Source organism: Gymnogyps californianus, chromosome 1, assembly GCF_018139145.2.
Source record: "Gymnogyps californianus isolate 813 chromosome 1, ASM1813914v2, whole genome shotgun sequence".
Lineage (NCBI taxonomy): Eukaryota > Metazoa > Chordata > Aves > Accipitriformes > Cathartidae > Gymnogyps > Gymnogyps californianus.
Window position 1 is genome coordinate 56138701 of NC_059471.1, and position 18998 is coordinate 56157698.

Below are 18998 nucleotides of genomic sequence, written 5' to 3' on the forward strand. Positions count from 1 at the left end.
AGGCACGCACAGAGCCGCTGTCCAGTCCATCCCCACGCCGGCTGCTTTTCCCACCACCTCCAGCCTCGCAGAGGCGGCAGGCACAGCTCCGCGGCGGATCGCGCTGCCGCTGGCCCGGGACTCCGCTCGCAGCAACGCGCCCGCGGTTTCAATCTTCACGACCTACAGCCAGATTTTTACCCCTCTTTTTTCCTTTTCTTTTCCTTTCTTTTTTTTTTTTTTTTTTTTTTTTTTTTTTTTGGCGGGGGGCGAGAGCGCTTTGCATTTGGCGAAGGAGCCGGGGGGACGAGGCGGCCGCTCTCCTGCCCCCCGCCGTGCGCGCATGTGTGTGTGTGCGCGCCCATCTCCCCCCCGCCTCGCAAAAGTTTGCCTCGGCGGCCGGGGGGCTCCCGGGCCGCCGCCCCCGCAGCCGGGGGCGCGGCGGCGGCGGCGGCGCGGCGGCGCGGCGGCGGCGGCGGCGGCGGCGCGGGACTTGCGCGCCGCGCGGGACTTGCGCGCCGCGCCATGCCAGCGGCGCAGGGGGCTGCGCGGCGCTGCGCCCTGGCGGGGCTGCTGCTGCCGCCGCTGCTGCTGCTGCTGCTGCTGCCGCCGCCCGCGGCCGCGGGGGCCGAGGGCAAGGCGCGGAGCTGCGGCGAGGTGCGGCAGGCGTACAGCGCCAAGGGCTTCAGCCTGGCCAGCGTACCCTACCAGGAGATCGCAGGTAAGGGGCCGGGCGGAGCGGGGCGGGGGGGCCGCGGAGCGGGGGAGCGCCGCCGCCCGGCTGCGCGCACTCGCCGCGGAAAGCGGGGCCGTGAATCGCCGCGTTGTCTGCGCGGCGCGGAGCGGCTCTGCCGGCCCGGGTGGCACCCAGGGGCTTCCCGACGGGGCGTGTGTGTGTAAATAAATGGTTAAATAAACATAACAACTAAGGAGGGAGTTAAAAAAAAGGGGGGGGGGGAGATAAAGGGGGGCGCGGGCGAGCCTCAGCCGCGGTTCTGTCCGCCGGCAGAAACTTCTTGAGAGTTGCAGCCGGGCTGCGGGAGGCAGCAAGCGGTTCCGCAGTGGCTGCTGCCCCCGCTGCCGCCGTGTGCGGGGGAAATAACTTTGCCCTCTGCCAGCGGGGACAGGGCGTGAGGGAGGCGGAGGAGGAGGAGGGTGGGGAAGGCAGTCCTGCTCCCCTCTCGGACCCCGCCGCCACGGCCCCGGGGAACGGCGTGCCCCTCCGAGGGGGCCAGCCCAGCCGCGCACCCCCGGGCCGGGCAGCTCGCCCCTTGGAGGCGCAGCCGGGCGCCTCCGCTGTAGCCCAAATCGAGGAGAGGCATCGGCTGCTGGGGAGAGGCACCCCCCCACACACACACACACCCCCGCGCCGCCGCCCGAGACCCCAGGCAGCCTGTTACTTAGCTCTTCCTTCTGCTGAAACATACCTACAACAGGTTATATCTCAATCCGCCTACGAAGATGTTGGGGTTGTTTTTTGTTGTAGTTTTATTTTCCTGCTTTTCCCTACAACCTTATCCTTACTGCATCTTCGGGAGTGAATGAATAAAAATATGTCCGGGGGAGATAATCCTTTAGCAATCGGAGAGCACGACAAAAAGAGAGAAATGATATGGGAAGGCGTGAGCTTGGGCTGCTTAAATTGGACTGCTTGAGCCCTCAAGAAAGATTTCTGCTTTGCCACTGGCACTTTGCTGTTAGGTTCTGCTGTTTGTAGAGTGAATTAGATGCCCCTCGTTTGCTTGCTTCCTTTTTAAAGTTGGAAGCAGTAGATTTATCTTCCTTGAGGTGAAATAAATCCACAGTTATTCACTGTGCAGTATTTAGCACTTTACATGAGGAGTGATAAATGTGGAAAATCTCAGGACAGCGAGGATGCAGTTCACAAAAATACGGGGAAGGTTGTTCCACATTGCCAGTGCAGAACAGACCAGATCTCTGCATAGCCATGTTAGTTCCTTCGGACACATAGGTCTGACCCACTGATGTGCTTTAGGACAAGGCAGGAGAGTAAAGGGCCTGTGGGTGTAACTATTCCACAGGCACCTTTGTCCCTCAGGCTCACCGATTCTCTGGTCGTTCTGTGCTCTTTTTAAAAAATTTCTCTTCAGGTTGCTCATCAGTTATATCAAATTATGAAATCTCTCCTGTGAGCCACAGATCCTTTGAATATGCAGTCATGCTTTCCCTTCGCTCACTGTTACTCCATCTGCTTTGAGACAGGGTGGTAGGATATGCCGTGTCCCATTTAAAAAAAAAAAAAAAAAATCCAGTGAATTTCAGACTTCTAGTAACTTTGGGTAAACACTTGTTGCTTTCAGCTCACAGAGCAGTTTTATTGTCTCATTTATTTTCTGAATGTACAGTGCAAAGTTGCCATGCAATTTTTAAGTAATCCCAGCATTTTCAAGTTTCTGTTAACATGTATCACTACAGAAAGACTCATGGTAGTTAAATATTTAAGAGTAGTTCAATCCAAAATAACCCTTCAGTTTCCTGCTAAGCTTCATAAGTAATATCTACTTTTATGGTTAAGAAGTACATGATTTATGCAGGTATGAGTTATTTTTTCTGAGCTTCCTATTACAAGTTGTTTTCTTTGTGGTTTATCTGACTTGTTACTAGTTAGTGTATCAACTTTCGAGCAGTTCTGTGTGTAGCTTTTCATGTTACTCAGTTGTTGGAAGACTAGGTCTGCTTTAAGGCGTGTTTCAGAGTACGCTCTTCTTGTACAGTGCTGAGAGGTTGTGTAATAACTGTTCATGCAGCATGTGCTCTTGTTAATGTGAAAGCTATGTATTTGCAAGCCGGTGCGATGTTGGAAGTTTAATTAAAGCAAGCAGTGTACCGGTTTCAGAATAATTTTTTTTTCATTCTGTCTTTTTTCACCATGCTGACTTGGTTAAGGAAGCAGTTTGTTACTGTTATGAAAGAAGTGTAGTCTGTCAAATGCCTCATGTTTTAAAGAGTTCAAAGAACTTTAATTACAGTCATATTTCTGAACAAATACTGTGTTTTCAAAAGATTTTGCATCAATGGCTTGATAATATGATGGAAAATAGTAATACGCAGTATGGTTTATGTGTTTTGATTTAACAGTAGTCGTATGTTTTCATTTGTCATTTGTTTAAAAGTTACTTTCTAGCTAGGACTGTTGAAACTTGATAAACTGAAGAGGCAGTGTGTATATACTGATGCAAAGTGTGTATGTACTGATGCAAAGAGCTGAAGAATCTGTTTAAATTAGAGAGCCTACGGACACAGAGGTACCCTTCTGCTGAATGGAGCTGCAAAGCCAGACTTGTTAGATAACTTCTGTAAAATTATTTATACTGGCACTCACTTTTGAATGGAGAAGGTAGAAGTTACAGATTCAAAAAGCTGTCAGGTTTTGCACTGTAAGGCAAGGTTTTCCTACAGTATTTTGTTGCACGTGAAATGTGTTGAAGTTGGTAATAATGTAATTACGGTTGTCTGCTATGCTTTTACAACAATGCTAAATTGTTCAATGTAATTGTATAGTACTTATTCGTAATCAACCTGCTGCGTCTGACATCTTGTCTGGTCACCAAATTCTGGTGCTGTGACCTACATTGGAGTACAGCATATAAAAGTGGTTTCCAACTTAGGTTGTCAAAGTAAGTCCTCAATGAAGGAACTTGGCCTGGCAATGGGGGGAGGAAGAAAAGTTGAAGAATACATAATATGCTGCTGTGGGCTTGATTCTGTGCATCAGTCCCATGCAGGGTGGGTAGCAGTAGCTTGTGGTGTATGCTGGGCTAGCCTTGTAAAATCTGCCCTCTCGTAGAGCTGCTGTGGAGTATCCTGCGTGTGAAGAAGAGTTGAACTGTCAGACTCACGGTGCCGTGACCCAGCATTCACGAGCACTGAGTGGAGCTCCTGAGGACTTTGCAGGAAATGTTGTGCTGTAGGAAAATCTGTCACTTGAAAGTCAATACAAACGAGAAAAATCACAGCACGTAGATCTGTTAGCAGTACTTGTTTAACTCCAGCCATGATTTCAATAACTTACAGCGTCTTAGGGGAAGCCATGAAAATGAAACATCAAAGTTAAAGGTGGAGCGTGTCCTTGCCTCAGAGTTTTCTGAAAGAAAGTGAATGTCTGACTGTTTAAAAGTAATGGATGTGTCTGATTTGTGCCTTTCCACTTCCAGGTGATCTACAGATTTTGAAAGGTGAAGGGTGTGGGGTTTTTGTGGGTTGCGGTTTTGTTTGGGTCTGCATTTTTGTTTGGTTTTTTAGGTTTTTTTTACTAGATGCTGAATAATAGTGTATTTAGAGAAAGTCTAGAAGTGTTCTGGTAAAGCGTCCAGCTGTAAAGATGTTAAATTCTAAATACTGCGTAAGAAGTTAGTGAGCTTTGTTCTTCTGTGTAGATGATGAACGAGGTGAGATTCTGGCAGCACAGACACACCGTAGTGAAAGTAACTGAAATGAAAGCAGAAGCAAACCCTTCATTTTGAAGGTCAGGAGTCACTTGAAATTGTGCTTTGATGAATGGGCTTCATACTGGCATAATACAGAGGTGTTGACTGAAGAAAGCTAGCAAACATAACATAGTTGCTTGTAGCTCTAAAGTGGTAATAATAATAATAAAAATAAACTCAGTAGTCACTCGTGCAATTGAGCTATTAGTCCATGTCAGATGTTCCCAAGATACTCTTTCTGAATGTTTTGCTTTCCTTTAAGTAGCTCTAAAATGTAATGATAGATTGACAGGAGAACAGCAGAAAATCCTCCTGACCGAGTCTGTATCAAAGCACTTGTTAATTAATGCCTTCTTTTACTGTTTCTCTACTGCTGTCACTGAGAGTTGTGTGAAGAAAGTGCCTGCAGACAAGGAGGCAAATGGGGATTCACAGGCACCTTGTGTGGTTGTCTCAGGAGTGTAAAAAAAGGAACAGCCTTACTGAAATCAATAATATAATCAATGCAAATTTGTGAAATCGGAATTAGGCCATTAGAGATTAATTCACTCCTGATCTCAGTGATGACAATGAAGATGGACATGGAATTTCACGTAAACTTTGTACTTTTCTTGTTTTAGCGCTGTTGTAGTAGTATCCTCCACATTGTGTATGACTGCTCCTCACCTCTGCTGTTGCAGTAACTGCAACATCAAGAGACTCTCTGGTCACCTCCCCTTACGGCCTCCCTTATTTTCCCATTGTGAGTGCATGGTGCATGCTAATAAACCGGTGTGTGTGTTTAGCTAGGAGGAAGTACAGCTTTTCTAAGACCAGGCTTTGCTATCACTTTTGTACATATTTATTGGTTTGTATGTGACTGATGCCATTAAAGGGAATACAGCTTATGTATGCACATCTAAACCTAAAGGTGCTGTTTGTAAGATCAGGGCCTTTGAGGAGAAATAGCATGTTTTTAACGCTTATAAATAATTCATTTTTGACTGAGAATTTTAAATCTCAGCATCTGGAGTTTCCCAATGTGACTTTATGGTAGAGTATCTTGGAAAGAGGGACTTTAAAATAGAAAAGGCAATGCTTTAATAATTAGTGTAGTGATGAATTTCAGTGTATTGTACTCTAATCATCTTTTTTCTTTCTATCGTCAGTCTGATTTATAATCAAAAAGCATACCTAAAGCTATAATATTTTCTACACTTCTAAGTGCTGATGTGTTAAACTGTTCTAATGCTGTATTAGTACTTATTTCATCATATGCTATTGTGAAATACTCCTGAGATTAGGTGATGTTCAAACACCAGAGAGGTCAAGCACTATCTTAAAAGCTCAGGCCATTCTTTTTATATTACTGCAATAAAGAATATATTCATTTCATTTATATTACCACTTGGCTCTCATAAAAGGTCAGTTTCAGCTGAATGTACAATTACTTGCAAATGGCAAATCTTATAACAAGTGATCAACAATAAAAGCTTTTCTGGGTAATTTGTCTTTAAAATTACCACCTGCCATTTCTTTTGAATGACTTGAGCATCTTGCAGTATCACTCGGAGATCTCTGTCTTATTCTCCACGATACATGTAAGAAAACTATGCATACTAATCTTCCTTTCTGCTTAGTAAAGTAAAAATGCATGATTACATTAAAGTTTCTAGTTGAAATAACAAGCTTGGTGCTTAAAACTCCATTACGGTATCAAAGTATCAGCACTCCCATTACTAGCAAAATGAAATTACGTTTTCAATGAACTATGACTGTATGCTCCCCTTTGTACCTGGTTAATGGGTGCTATCTCCCTGGGAAGGGAACCTTCATTCTGTGGTTTTGACTGTTCACACTACCAGGCATAATTATTTTAGCAGCTTAAATATGTGTAAAAGAATTAACACTTCTCCACAAATTCCGAAGAACAGCATATAAAGGTTGGTGTTTAAAGGCAGAATAGTTATTATGCTAAACAGAGAGAATACATTACAAGATGCAAAAGGAATTTAAAATGTGTTGCAGATGGCAGGAAAACATATGCCTGGTAAAATTCTTAGCACTTTATTCCTCTGTATGTAAAAACAGCCTAAAACCTACTGAAACTAAGGTTTGCTTTCTTCACTACTTATTGCTCCAGAGCTCCTGCACACATCCAAAAAATAAGCTTCCCTAATAAGAAATTTTTTAGCTCTCGTTATAGGAGGCTGTCACAAGGACCACCAGCTCTCTCCAATAAGCTTCGTTCGGCTAACGTGACCTTTTCCTTCCAGCAAAGTGAAACAATGGTGCTTTATTCTGTTGAGCGATTGCAAAACACAGAAGACACAGAGCATTTGAAGGCAGGTGCCGTGAAGGAGGCGCCTGCGCTCCCGCTGACGGCACGGGCGACAGCAATTCGGGCCCTACCGCTACGCCTGGCGGAGCTAGTCTCCGGTGAGCAAAGTCAGCGGTTATTAATAGCGTCGGGAGGGCTCGCGTCCCGCCGGCCCGCTGTAGAAACCCGGGTGCCCAGGAGGAGGCTCTACAGCGCAGCGCCAGCCCCGGGATGGAGACCCGCCGTCCGTCCGTCCATCCTGGCCTTGATTTTCAGGGCTCGGGAGAGGAGATGCTTTCCGTCCGTCAAAAAGAAGCAGCGAGGGCTGATGCTCCTAATGCAAACAGCAAATTGCTCTCTGGCTCGCCTAGCCTCCGAGGTCTGTCACCTTGCGCTTCTAATGGCCTTTTAACCGCCGTCTCCAGCCGAGCAGCAGATGTAAAGGGTACCGAGCATCCCGAGCTGGGTTTTTTTTCCCCTCCTGAAAGAAGCATTTCTACAGACGCTTGACTAACAATGGAGCCTCGGACCTGCTCACTGACCTGTTGGGTTTAAAATAGCAGGGCAAATCTCCCAAAATAAGTGGAAGTCTCGACTGCTTTTAACAGGTGCCTTGTAGGGCTGTTACATTAAATTAGGTACGCTTACAGAATAACACAGTCGTATCTGTGCGTGTGCATGTGTGTGCATGCAGGGGTAAAATCATGCCTTTTACCTGGAGTGGCCTCAAAGTCACATTTAAGCACTGAAAGAGCTAGAGAAGCTGCACATTACCAGGATAGGTATTTGCAAACCAGGCTGAAACTTTGTTTTATGGGCCCCATCTGAAAAACACATGTGCAAACACACATGAATGCAAACATATGCACAGTAAAAAACTACACAGGGCTCAGTTCATATATGTCAGCAAGATCAAAGGCTAAGTCAGCCACGCTAATCCTACTGTTTGGGGAGTCCAATTAGTTCAAGCCTGATGCTTGACTAAGCAGTAGGTAATATAACCTGCCCTCTAAGTCAAAAGCTAGACCTCTCTGTTGCCAGAAAGATTCTTTGTCAGTCTCTGTAGCTGTAGCTCTTGTCATGTCTATGATGGTAGCCACGTATTTCTCTGGCATTTTTGGCCACGTCCCTCTGACTTGTACGTTGAGTTTCTAACATACTAGAGACTACGGGAACACTCATCTGGCTTTTTTCTGAGTTTGTCTCGGAGGGAAGTCAACGCATGGGCTGAGGCTTTTGCACATCTGGGTATCAGACTGTAGTATGATATAGTGTGAGGATGTACGTGGATACTGCTATGGTTGTGAGAACTATGGTATGGTATGTAGAAGTACTCCAGATCTGGCAAAATATAGTCTGTGAATGCCTCACCACAGTTCTCATGTCATACGTCTGCAGTTGGCTTTTGAGTCACGGTATCCCTTATGACCTTGGAGTTTTCCTTCGAGAGCCTATAAGCAGTAATTAACACAGGAAACTAAAATGGCTTTCTTAAACAGAATTATTTTTTAAGAAGTGAAGCATAACATTAGGGAAAGGATCTTTATGGACAGTTATCCTACCAAAAGTCCGGTGGTGCTGACTGATGGTCATGGCCAGGGAGGCTCCCGTCAGGTCCTGTGTACATTTCCTGTAGGTTCTTTTCAGCTCAGGATTCAGTTTCCTGCCTTCAGGAAATGTTTCTCTTTGAGCTGCTCTTGTCTAAATTTAATTTTTCTGGTGATATCAATCAAGTAGTAGAGGTAACATTTTGGATAAAGTGTTGGTATTTATGGTTGCAGCATTTTTGAATCCGGAACAACCATTTCTCTTGCGCAGTAGATGCCGCGTTGATCTGTGTTTTGGTTTTGGATAGTCTTTTGTGAAGGTAGCAATGTGTGGCTTTGGAGTCCAAATACGCAGCTCTAGATGGAGGTAGTGAGGCTAGCAGAAACCTGACTCAGAGAATCGGGGAGAGAATATAGGGTAGGATGAATCGTTGGAGAAGGGCTGTTACTGGAGGATGAATGAAACATGAATGGGAGTACTTCTTTGTCTCATTGCATGAGTCACTTTGCATTCATTGTGTTAGGTATTAAGACCTTTCATGCAGTTAAAGCCCTAGGAGAAGGGAAAAAGACTGGAAAAGTGCTTTCATGCTTTCATGCAAGGATTTGGATGAATAGGATGCAAAGAAGGAGGGCGGGAGCAGAGATGCTCCATTTCTTTTTCTTTTTATGCCCCACTTGGTCTTGGTCCGTACAGTCTGTACATTTCTCCTTTTTCTCACCATCTAAGTGGTTAAACATCTCAAACAGATTGTGGTGACCTGACTGATCATGCTCCAAAATGGAAAAAGTTCTAATCAAGATGTATTGGCGTTTCTATTGTTGAACGGTTCTTCCAGAGCTTGTTGCTCTGCTAAGCGGGCAGTTCTCAATAATTCAGACTCAGTATCTAGTATGTACTTGTCTCATTGCAGGGAGAACAATGCCGCTTTTGCATGTTAATTAACTCTATCCCAGCTGAAACCAGGACACACAGTTCTGTCTCTCATCGTAATTTTACGTAACTGTGCTCCATAACCTGAGAGAGCTGACTATGAGTTTCTGGCATATACTTCCTCTAAACCTAAAAAAGGTTGTAAAAGGCTTGGGTCCAGACTGCTGAAGTATGTTTTCGTTTACATCTCATCTCACTGCATGGGAGCTGGCTGTCAGCAAAGTTGTGTGTTCCCTGTTCCTGCCTCTGACTGCTTCCCTTGCATCAGGTCTAGCCGTCTGACACGCTGACCTGGACTAGCAAGCTGACCTGATAGCTAATCCACCAAAAAAGATCTTGAAATTACTCAAGAGGGTATGTGGGAAAGTGTGCCAGAAGTCTCGATGAGAGAGTGGGGCTCACCATTTGATGGTGTCTTTCAGGTGGATGTCTTACAATTATCATGAAACCGCAAGAGGAAGACTATCCATCTTTTCTCACATGGCAGCAAAATGCAATGTGGCAGTGGTATAGTACTCTTACGGTATAACTGAGAAGAAACTACCAGCAGCTGAGCATTCTTGGCTATTATCCCTACTGTTGCACTTGACTTTCTAACTGCGTCACCAAAATTCGACAAGCCATACTAGCAAAGTCATCTGTTCTCCAAAACTGAAGGAGCTGAACATCTGCCTGGGGTGAGGGATCATACTGAGAGTGCTTCACTACCTTAGGGAAACTCTCTGCTTGTTACCATGTCGATGTGTGATAGTTAATGTGGTCGGTTTAGTGGGTGTCTGCTGATTTTATGGCACATTGAAATTTGGGGTTTATGAGGCAAATGGATCGGATTATTAGACCACAGGTTTATATACTGCTATTTATTGTTTTCATGTTTTAAATCTTTTCTACACCTGAGGGTACCCATTCCCAGCTATATGCAGCTTTGACGTATAAAATAAAATTGCACTCATAGTAGTGCTGAAATACAAATTGTTAAAAGCAGTGGCAGGACGCTTCTTTGCTTGTTGTAAGTATCCAGTTGTCAGTCAGCAGACTTCAGAAGCTGTTGAACAATTTTGAAATGTCTTTTAATTTCTGAATACCCTCATTTTTAACTGTGTGCTAGTCCCTAAGAAGCTTAAACAATGCAGTGGCAAATCAAAGGCAAGGGATGATGAGCACCCACTGTCCAGTGGCTAAACCTGATGTGTTTTCCATCTTTTCTCTTAAACTGACACAATGTTTCACAGAGAAAGGAGCTGTAAGCACAAACAGTGACTGCATCTTATTTAGTTACACAAAATTGATTCACAGCATAAACACATAATATAAATATTTATTTCTCTGATACTAGCTTTTGGCTTTACAACTTTAACATATAAGATAATACTGCATATGAACAATTTAAATTCCTTGGATGAAAATAGCTATATATTATTTTGTCTGTCAGCATTATCTGTGTTGTAGAGAAATATGGAAAATATCTCTTGAACAGTTTCTGACTCAGACTATATTCTCTTTAACCAGTTAGAGTCATTGCAATTTACAATATTCTTGTCTGGCCCAAACTTTGCGTAACATGCGTGTATTTAAAGCAGTTTCAAAAATGTAAAAGAAGATGTGAAAGCTGACCCACAGTAAAAACTTCCTTAATAAAATCTTCTTTTTTATTTTGTGAAGTAGTCTACCCTGTGCTAGCAGTCCAGCTGCAAAAAAAAGCAGGGAAGACAGATCATGCTAATCGAAATTGCAAAATAGGTTTTGTTGGCTCAACAGAGATTTAGGTGCTTCTGAGCAGAAAATCAAAATCTAATTTAAAAATGAAGGTATTTAAAAGAATGGCATAGGGAAGGTTTATTTATTGAATTGGTGAAAAGCCAGGAGCAATATTCCTTGACTGCCGCTGTTCCAGGATGGTCTGTCGTGCTGGCTATGGGCTGGCAATGAGCACTGTTAATTGAATACCTGGAACATAACTAAAATGCATTGATTAAATACAAACACCTGTCTTTGCAATGTAGCATGGCTGATGAAGTGAAAGGACTCCCAGAAACGGCTTCCTGAAACTGAATGCTGAAATAATGATTAGCTTGTTCTTAAAGCTGATCCTCAGAAGTCCCGTACCGTTCTTTGAATGAGAACTCCAAAGCCTCTTTCTTCTTTAATTACTGAGACGGCATACTAAAAGCCATGTATGAATTGGCTGTAATCAGATTGGCTGTGGGGCACATGCACACTTCTGTTAATAGTTTTTTGAGTTAAAGACCCCCAAACCTGATTTCTGCCTGTCTGTCTCCATTGAATGCAGCTGATGGCAGAATTTGATTGAGAATTAATTGCAGGTTTTTTTACAAAAGTAAGTAAAGCAGTAAATGATCAAAATTCAAAATTACAATTTAATTGTGTGAAGCACTGAAGAAATACAAAGAAGGAACAGTCCTGTCTGCAAAGAGCTTCCATTTTATATTTATGCCAGTATTTCTTCATGAGACTTACACAATCATAATGTCATAGTTATGTACATACTGTTTAAACCTTTTTCTATTACGTAAACAACAAATGTAGTACAAATAAATATGCTGCTTAATTTTTTAATTGTCCTTTTAAAGGACATCGGCTTCATATCCCACTGAGATTACTACAATAATTGATGGATCCTTTGTGGAAGCATCTTTGTACCTTGTTAATTAGTAATTTAGAGTCTGAGTTTGCTTTTTAAAGCAGCTCCAGCTGGACACTGTAAATCATTGTCTGGAGCACAATCTATGCTCAGTACAGAAACTGGCCAAACCACAAACTCTTTGTACCTTGTATACCAAAATCTGGTTGCTGGCGAATACTTAAACACATAAATACAGATCATTGCTCAAGTGCAGCTTTTCCGTATCTGATGAATGGATTTAAATTGCTCTTCTCTCACGGTTTGCCCAAGAAGCTAATGCCTTCTCTTCAACTGAGAAGAATGCACAGAAGTATTATGTCCACAGTGTGTGGACATATGTACATACATTCATGCACCCATGTACTTGAACAGCCCCTTACGTTCAAAAAGTCTGCCGAAATTGTATCATATACCAGACAGCTTTTGTCCAAGGTATATTGTAACACTGTGGATAACTTTTGGATTATGAGTGAGGTCCGATTTTCCTTTTAGTATTTGCATAGTTTTCCTTTCATTGTTAGTTTTTGCTTCTTTGAGTATTCTAGAGTAATTTCCATTTTTCTGGTGACAGGATGGTCATTGCCATTACCTTAATGCCTAATGGACCTCTCAAGCTAAATCTGCTTTTGACAGAAGAGAATACAGAATTTCCTCTACGGAATTTCCCTGTCCTTTTTAGCTGAAACACCAGCAAAAATCAAACTCAAGATGAAGAAAATTCTATAGTTAAGAGCAGATTCATCCAGATTTTAGTCTGTAATGCTGAACAAATCTGATGCAGGTCCATAAACTTCAGTTGGGCTAAAGAATCATACATGTAACTTTGCTATTGATTTATATACTTTTAGGTTATTTTTTTATAGTCCTTTCAACGTCATTATTACAGTTATTGTACAGCACAGACAATAAACCTTTCTAGAAAGACTAATGGAGTTGGCAAATTAGGATCATCATCATTTTAATGGCTGATACATAAGCGCTAATCTTTTTGTTCCATTCTGTGGCTTGCCTGATGTTGGGAGCTGATTAAACTGTGGCATGCAATGACTGTTCAGATGAGTCATGCAGAAAGGACTGATGTAGCAGAATAAAACTTCTCAAAATGGTACTTAGAGTTTCTATACCTTTGTGTTAATTCATATTGAGGTACAGAGGTACGATCTTAATTAGTTTAAATCGGCAAATATGAGATGAGTTATTTACATTTTTCAACAATAAGCATCTTGGAAAGATGATAGTAACAGCTAGCAGCCACATTTTCTGATTAATAGATATTTGTATTTTTGACACTCTCATATGAAAGGCAAATTTGTAAACATTACTAATATTTATTCCACAAATATTTGTCTCATTATTTATCTCCCTGCTGTGATCTGCAAGTACTAATCATTCGGACCCCTTTGGAGCAAAGGTACTTACTTACTAACTTGTGTTAGATATAGCAGGAACTCAATATCCAAACAAATTTTTGTTGAAAAAACATCTTGGTCGGTCTAATTTTACAGGAGAGCTGCATGCATGCCTTTCAACTGTGAGGAGTTAATTTGCAAAGGCAAACTAAAGAATATATTCTGAGTATTTTCTCAGTTGCTTATGGGGGACTCCTCTTCTTCCTTTTCTTTCTAAATCATTCTTTTCTATTCTGCCCAGAATATTTTATGTTTATGCTACACAGACCCATACATACCTCCACATTTCAAAAGAAGAAAAAATAACAGATAATTCATTTTTTTACATTATTTGTGTTTGCTGGAATACTTATTGCTTCCACAAAGAGTTAGGCCACCGCTGTGTTTACAGATACAGCCCCTTATTTTTAGGCAGCTTCCTGCCTTGCAGGATAAAGTTTTCATATAGGTGCTTAAGGCTACAGGATACAATGCACAAGGAGTTAGTCATAAAACTGAGTAATCAGCCAGTGAATCTAACCTAGGAGGAAAGTCCTGTGTGTGATGCTGATGAGTGAGAGAGTTGAGTCCTCACTCCACACCTTTTGGGAGAACATATTCAAGGCACTTTTTGGAGGGATGCATGCAATCTTTCCTTTTGAAGCAATTCCACTGTGCATAAATAATAGCATGTTCACTAAGCCAGAGAGGGTGTTTGTTTTTGTGCCTGTTAGCATCTCGGAGGACACTGTTTTGAAAGAGCTCAAACATTCTCTCCGGCTTCAGTCCAACAAATGCATAAATATTTTTGTGTAAGGTAGCTACTGGAAAACAGACTGAAACCAGCATCCTGAATCTGCAGCCCCTCTGTGAGGTGAGGGCAGGCTGCCCTCAGCTAGGTAGTTTCTTCACTCTGTTTCTGCCCAAGAAATAATTATTGCATGCAAAGCAAAAGTATTGTAATAGAAAAGATTGAGAGCAGGTTGTCAAAATTATTTTTCTTTGCCAAGGAGAACCCTGTCTATGGTAAATCTATTTAAACATAAGGTAGCTTTGAAGTAGGCTGGCATTGCTATTTGATCTTGAAGCTTTTCTTAATAAAAAACTTAATCAACTTGAAAATTGGTCAGCATAGAAGGTTTTTTCCCCCTTATTTTTTCCCTCTTGAATATTTAAACAATTCCAATTTTTTTCCTGTGTTGATAATGTTATTTAAATTATTAGTAATCAAATACTAGATTGCAAGCAGTCAGCAATAATCTAAAAGATATTGGACAAACGCTTCGGTTTATGGCATAATCTTCCAAGGGATTTGATGGGAAACTCATTGCTTCGACCATTATATCCTAAATTAGACCAAGTACAATGAATTACGTGTTCCTGTCACCTTGTTATGATCTGTCAAGTAGTGGTAGCAGGCCTTTTTTCTTTAAGTACTCTAAAGGAACAAAGGACAGTAAAAACAAGCATCTACACCTTGAAATGTGAGGTTCTGTAGGGGCTAGTTTGGATTAACATGGTTCCCAGTGTAGGTGCTGCTGGCCCTTCGGCTCGTGGATTCCCAAGCGACCCAATCCCTTTTGATATATCAGTTTTGCTCCAAGCAAGCGCACGGCCTCAGAAGGTACATATTGCCTGCTCCCACTGGGCAGGATCCTTAAAAAGGGATGCCGAGTCGGCATGAGAGCGTACACAGAAATATTTTCTGTTTTCTGCAAGAGTGAGTCTTCTGTGAAAAAGCCGTAGGTGTAACTATTGGAAGTGCACATGAATAATGTTAAAGGTGAGTTTTGGGTAGGTTGTAGTTCCAAAAATGGGTTGATTCTTCCTCAAACATGTGCACAGAACAGAAAACATTCTTGGAAGATGTTTTTATTTTCCTGTTAGTGGGAGCGGGTGGTGCTGCAGAGCAGTTCCTCACAGACCCCTGCTAAAGGGTTTAATGTTTTGCATCCTATAAATATGTTTTTTTAAGACTAATACTATAAAAACAAACAAACAAATTATTCCATGGAGAGTCAGCAGCAGAAATCTTTGTGTTCTCTGCTGAAGATGAAGCTGTTTTCCTTCTGAGGTGTTCCACTAAGGTTAAGGTAGACGAGAGAGAGGTCTTGAACATCCTGTGGGTTCTGTCTGTTTCCACTAGAAGTTTTATTTGCTTTCTGAGCCTAGATACAAACTCAGCAGTGGGAATAACAGCAGCTTTAAAATTTTCTCCTGGGGAAATTGCTTGACTTCAGAAGCACCTTAGAAGGTTGCAAAGATATTGCTGGCCAACAGGCACAAAATAATTTGATGTAAAACTGAGCTCTAAGTTGCTGTTGGTAACCACCAGGATAATGAGTCAGTTTCAGAAAAAAATAGGTTCATTATTTTTTAATTGGGCTGCTTTTCAAGAAATCCAGTGGCTACTCATCAAAATGCAAGAGGTGTTCCAAATATCATAAAGTTTAAGGAAATTAAGTTCTGATGACTTCTATATACCTGACATGATGAATCTATCAATTGTACACTGCTCACCTTCACTAGTGAGTTTTCCTACATCTTCAAATGTCTCGTGTGAAAAACAAGACAAACATCAATTTAAGCAGTATATAAATATGAACTGAAGTAAGTACTTAAAATGAAACTTTTAACAAGACCAAAAACATTTTGGCAAGATTATTTCAGGGAACAGTTAAAATAAATGAGAACAGCTTTCCTTTGTGATTAACACCATTATATTCTCATTCATTCAGGACATTATATTCATTCAGGACTTACACAGCAATTTTCAGATGAGCTCTATAACAACAAAATGAGAAAAGCAATAAAAGACATAGAACTAATAATACATTTGATATTCAGAGAAAGCAGGATGCAGAGTGGGCTGGGAGGACTGGGGTATGTCTACATTCAGCTTGCTGCAGAACTGTGATGTAGGCAGATGTAGGAACTAAAGAAGCATTTCTCGTGCAGTTACATAGATATAACCATGACTGAGGAGGTGGATATTTGGTGGAATGCTGATGGGTGGACTTAAAAGGCTTTCTGAGATTGTTTTTTTGCTTTCACTTTAAGTATGAATTCTCTCCTTACTGCCATCAATCCCAAAAATAAAACTGGGATCAAACTTCCCTTACTGAGAATTCTGTAGTCATTTGATAGGAGCTTAGTTAATACTAAACTCAAAAATGAACGTGACACATTTATCACATATCTTTGACTATGTGTTCCTGAGTGACTAACAACTGCATCAGTCCTGTGTGATGTCTTTCTGAAAGTCCCTCCCCTTAGTCTCTTCCCTTTCTCTTCCTTTGGTCCTTCCCTGAACATCTCGTAAGTTTTCAATATCTCCACAGCCCCCTTAGCACATCTCAAAAAATTTGATACGGTCTCAAAATGCTCTTCCCTCTGCACCTATCCTATAAGAACTCCTTTACCTCTGTAGACAATTATCCTGTTTCATGTGCCCAGCATTCTGGGGAGAGAGTTTCTTTTTTGGACTTATTTTTGGTTTCATATTAGATACAACAATCTCATCAAGAAATCATTCTCCTCAGGCAGTCAGGAGTAGCTGACTCAGTGTCCTCTGGTTTTCACTGACTAAGTTACTAGAGTTCCTCCACCTATATTGTTTCTTTGATCCTTGCCAGGAGTTAGTATTTGATTTGTGTTGCCTTTATTATAAAGGTAACCTGACAGTAAGTATCCAGCAGCTTCACTCCATGTCACTTTTTTCCAGTTGCTCAGTCTTTTACTACTGGTTTGTTGGGTTTTGGTGTATGTGTCCCCCCCCTTCCCCAAATTATCTTAATATTCTGCTTCTGCAACTCCAATCTGTAGTTTTATCTGCCAGTTACTCCAAAAGATGTGTCATTGAGTGTGGTCTTCTTACATTCATGATTTAGCCTCCTTTCAGTGCATTTTCTGTCAGCCTCTTTTGGGAGTACCTTCTTACCTTGTCAGGCACAAGCTCGGTTTTATCTGTATTTCAGAAGTCATATGAGGATATGGTCCGTCATTGCAGCTCCTCCTGACTGGTGGATACACTACTGATTTTTACCAAAGTCTGTCAAAACTCTGTTGGATTTTAGTAGGGCCAGGACTTCTTTCTTTGCCCAGAATTTTCTTTCCTGTACTATTTATTTTGGGCGATTTTAATTATTTGCCTAATAGTTAAACCAATATGTAAGAAACTTTTGATCCTTGGGGATATGGAGAGGAGTCCCTTCAGTCTTTGTGAAGGAACAAAGTGTTGAGGAGCAAAAGCACGAGGCACACAAGTTTGCTTCTGCAGAGCTATGTGGAAGTAGAAGAACACAGTCCAAGTCCAGCAATATCTGCCAGAAGAAAACAAGCAATAACTAAAGTCATCTTCTGTAATTTTAGTGTGTGTTAGTATCGCAGTTTTGCTTAAATTTTGACAGTACCAGAATCTTGTTTACAAACTCTGATTTTATGACCCATCTATAATTAGTCCCTGTATTTTATTCTTAGACTGCGACACTTAAACCCAGTGAGTTCCCATCCTTTTTCAAGAGGGATATGAAAACCACTAGCTGTCCCTCCACATTCCTGTCACAGCAGAGGTCCTAGGAGTTATGTGCTCAAATCCTCATATACCCACAAGAGCTGCAGAGGCAGCCTTCGTGAGCCAGCCGAAAGGGCAGCTCTGCGAGGGCTACAGGTAGGAGATGACAGTGGCTTCCCAGTGGTCCCCTCGCTCTGCTGTGAGGTGAATCCCGGCTGTAACAAGCTTCCCTGCCTCCTCGCGTCCGGGTGGCTCTACTCCAGGCACCAGTGCCATGCAGCCCACTTGCAAATGACGTGACGTGGCCCAGGCAGGGATGTCCCACCTGCCCTGCAGCTCAGGAGCCCCAGGCTGGCCGACCTGGCATACATACATACAGAAGTGTGTTTCTGAACTTCACAGAATGTCAGGAATTTAACCTTAAAAGTGCCCTTCACCACTCCTGTGCAGAATATATTTACTTACGTTGAGTAACAGCACCACTCGCCTTATGCAGTAGTTTGACACTGTGTGGAGAATAATGCGATGCGGAATAGAAGAGGGTGTTAGGATCGGTCTGAATTTGGATAGGACATCAAATGAAGATGTTAGGAATAAGAAGTTTATTACATTTTTTTTCCTCATGTTTGAAGGAGGGAGAAGTATTAATAGCAAACAGCAGTACAGATGTATTTTTACTTCTCAATCATCAGCACTTTGTGAAGAATATAGATGAAGGACAAAACAAGAAAAAAGCAGGAGCAAGACAGAAGTGGCGGGATGCGTTGAAAAGGCACTGTCTTTGCCACTCTGCTGTCGTCAGAAAAGTCAAAATCCACTTCAGAATACAGGAGTAAAAAAATGACAGTGTGCTAGATTGAAGCCTGACAAAATTGCCGTGAAAATAAGCTAGCTCCAAGGAAAACACTGCTCATCTACCATTTACCGTGATGTTGACTTTTAAGATAAAAAGTATGATACTGTATTTGGGGAGTGGAAAATTAATTTTTTCATTAGCACGGCAATTTTTAATGCCATTATTTCATAATTAGTCCACCAAGTTTGGAGCAGAGACATCTAGCATTGCCAATAGCTTTTTCATCCTGTTGAATAACACTGAAAAATAATCAGCATAATCAAATCCAAATGTAAAATTAATATGAAATTGCCAAAGCTTTGGCTTTTTAAACAGACACATAAGCTTTGAAAAAAGCTTCATTTTAAAAAAAAAGAAGTATAAATTCTCTCTTTTTATTACCAAAAGGAA

The 18998-nt window shown here is 41.9% G+C and overlaps 1 protein-coding gene across 1 annotated transcript in view; it reads left to right on the plus strand.

Moving 5' to 3' along the window:
- Nucleotides 1–322: 322 nt before the first annotated feature.
- Nucleotides 323–18998, plus strand: part of GPC6 (glypican 6) — a 784576-nt gene continuing 765900 nt past the window's right edge. The window contains 2 exon segments of the mRNA XM_050906443.1: nt 323–415; nt 418–700. Of these exon segments, the coding sequence (XP_050762400.1) occupies nt 323–415; nt 418–700 (376 nt within the window).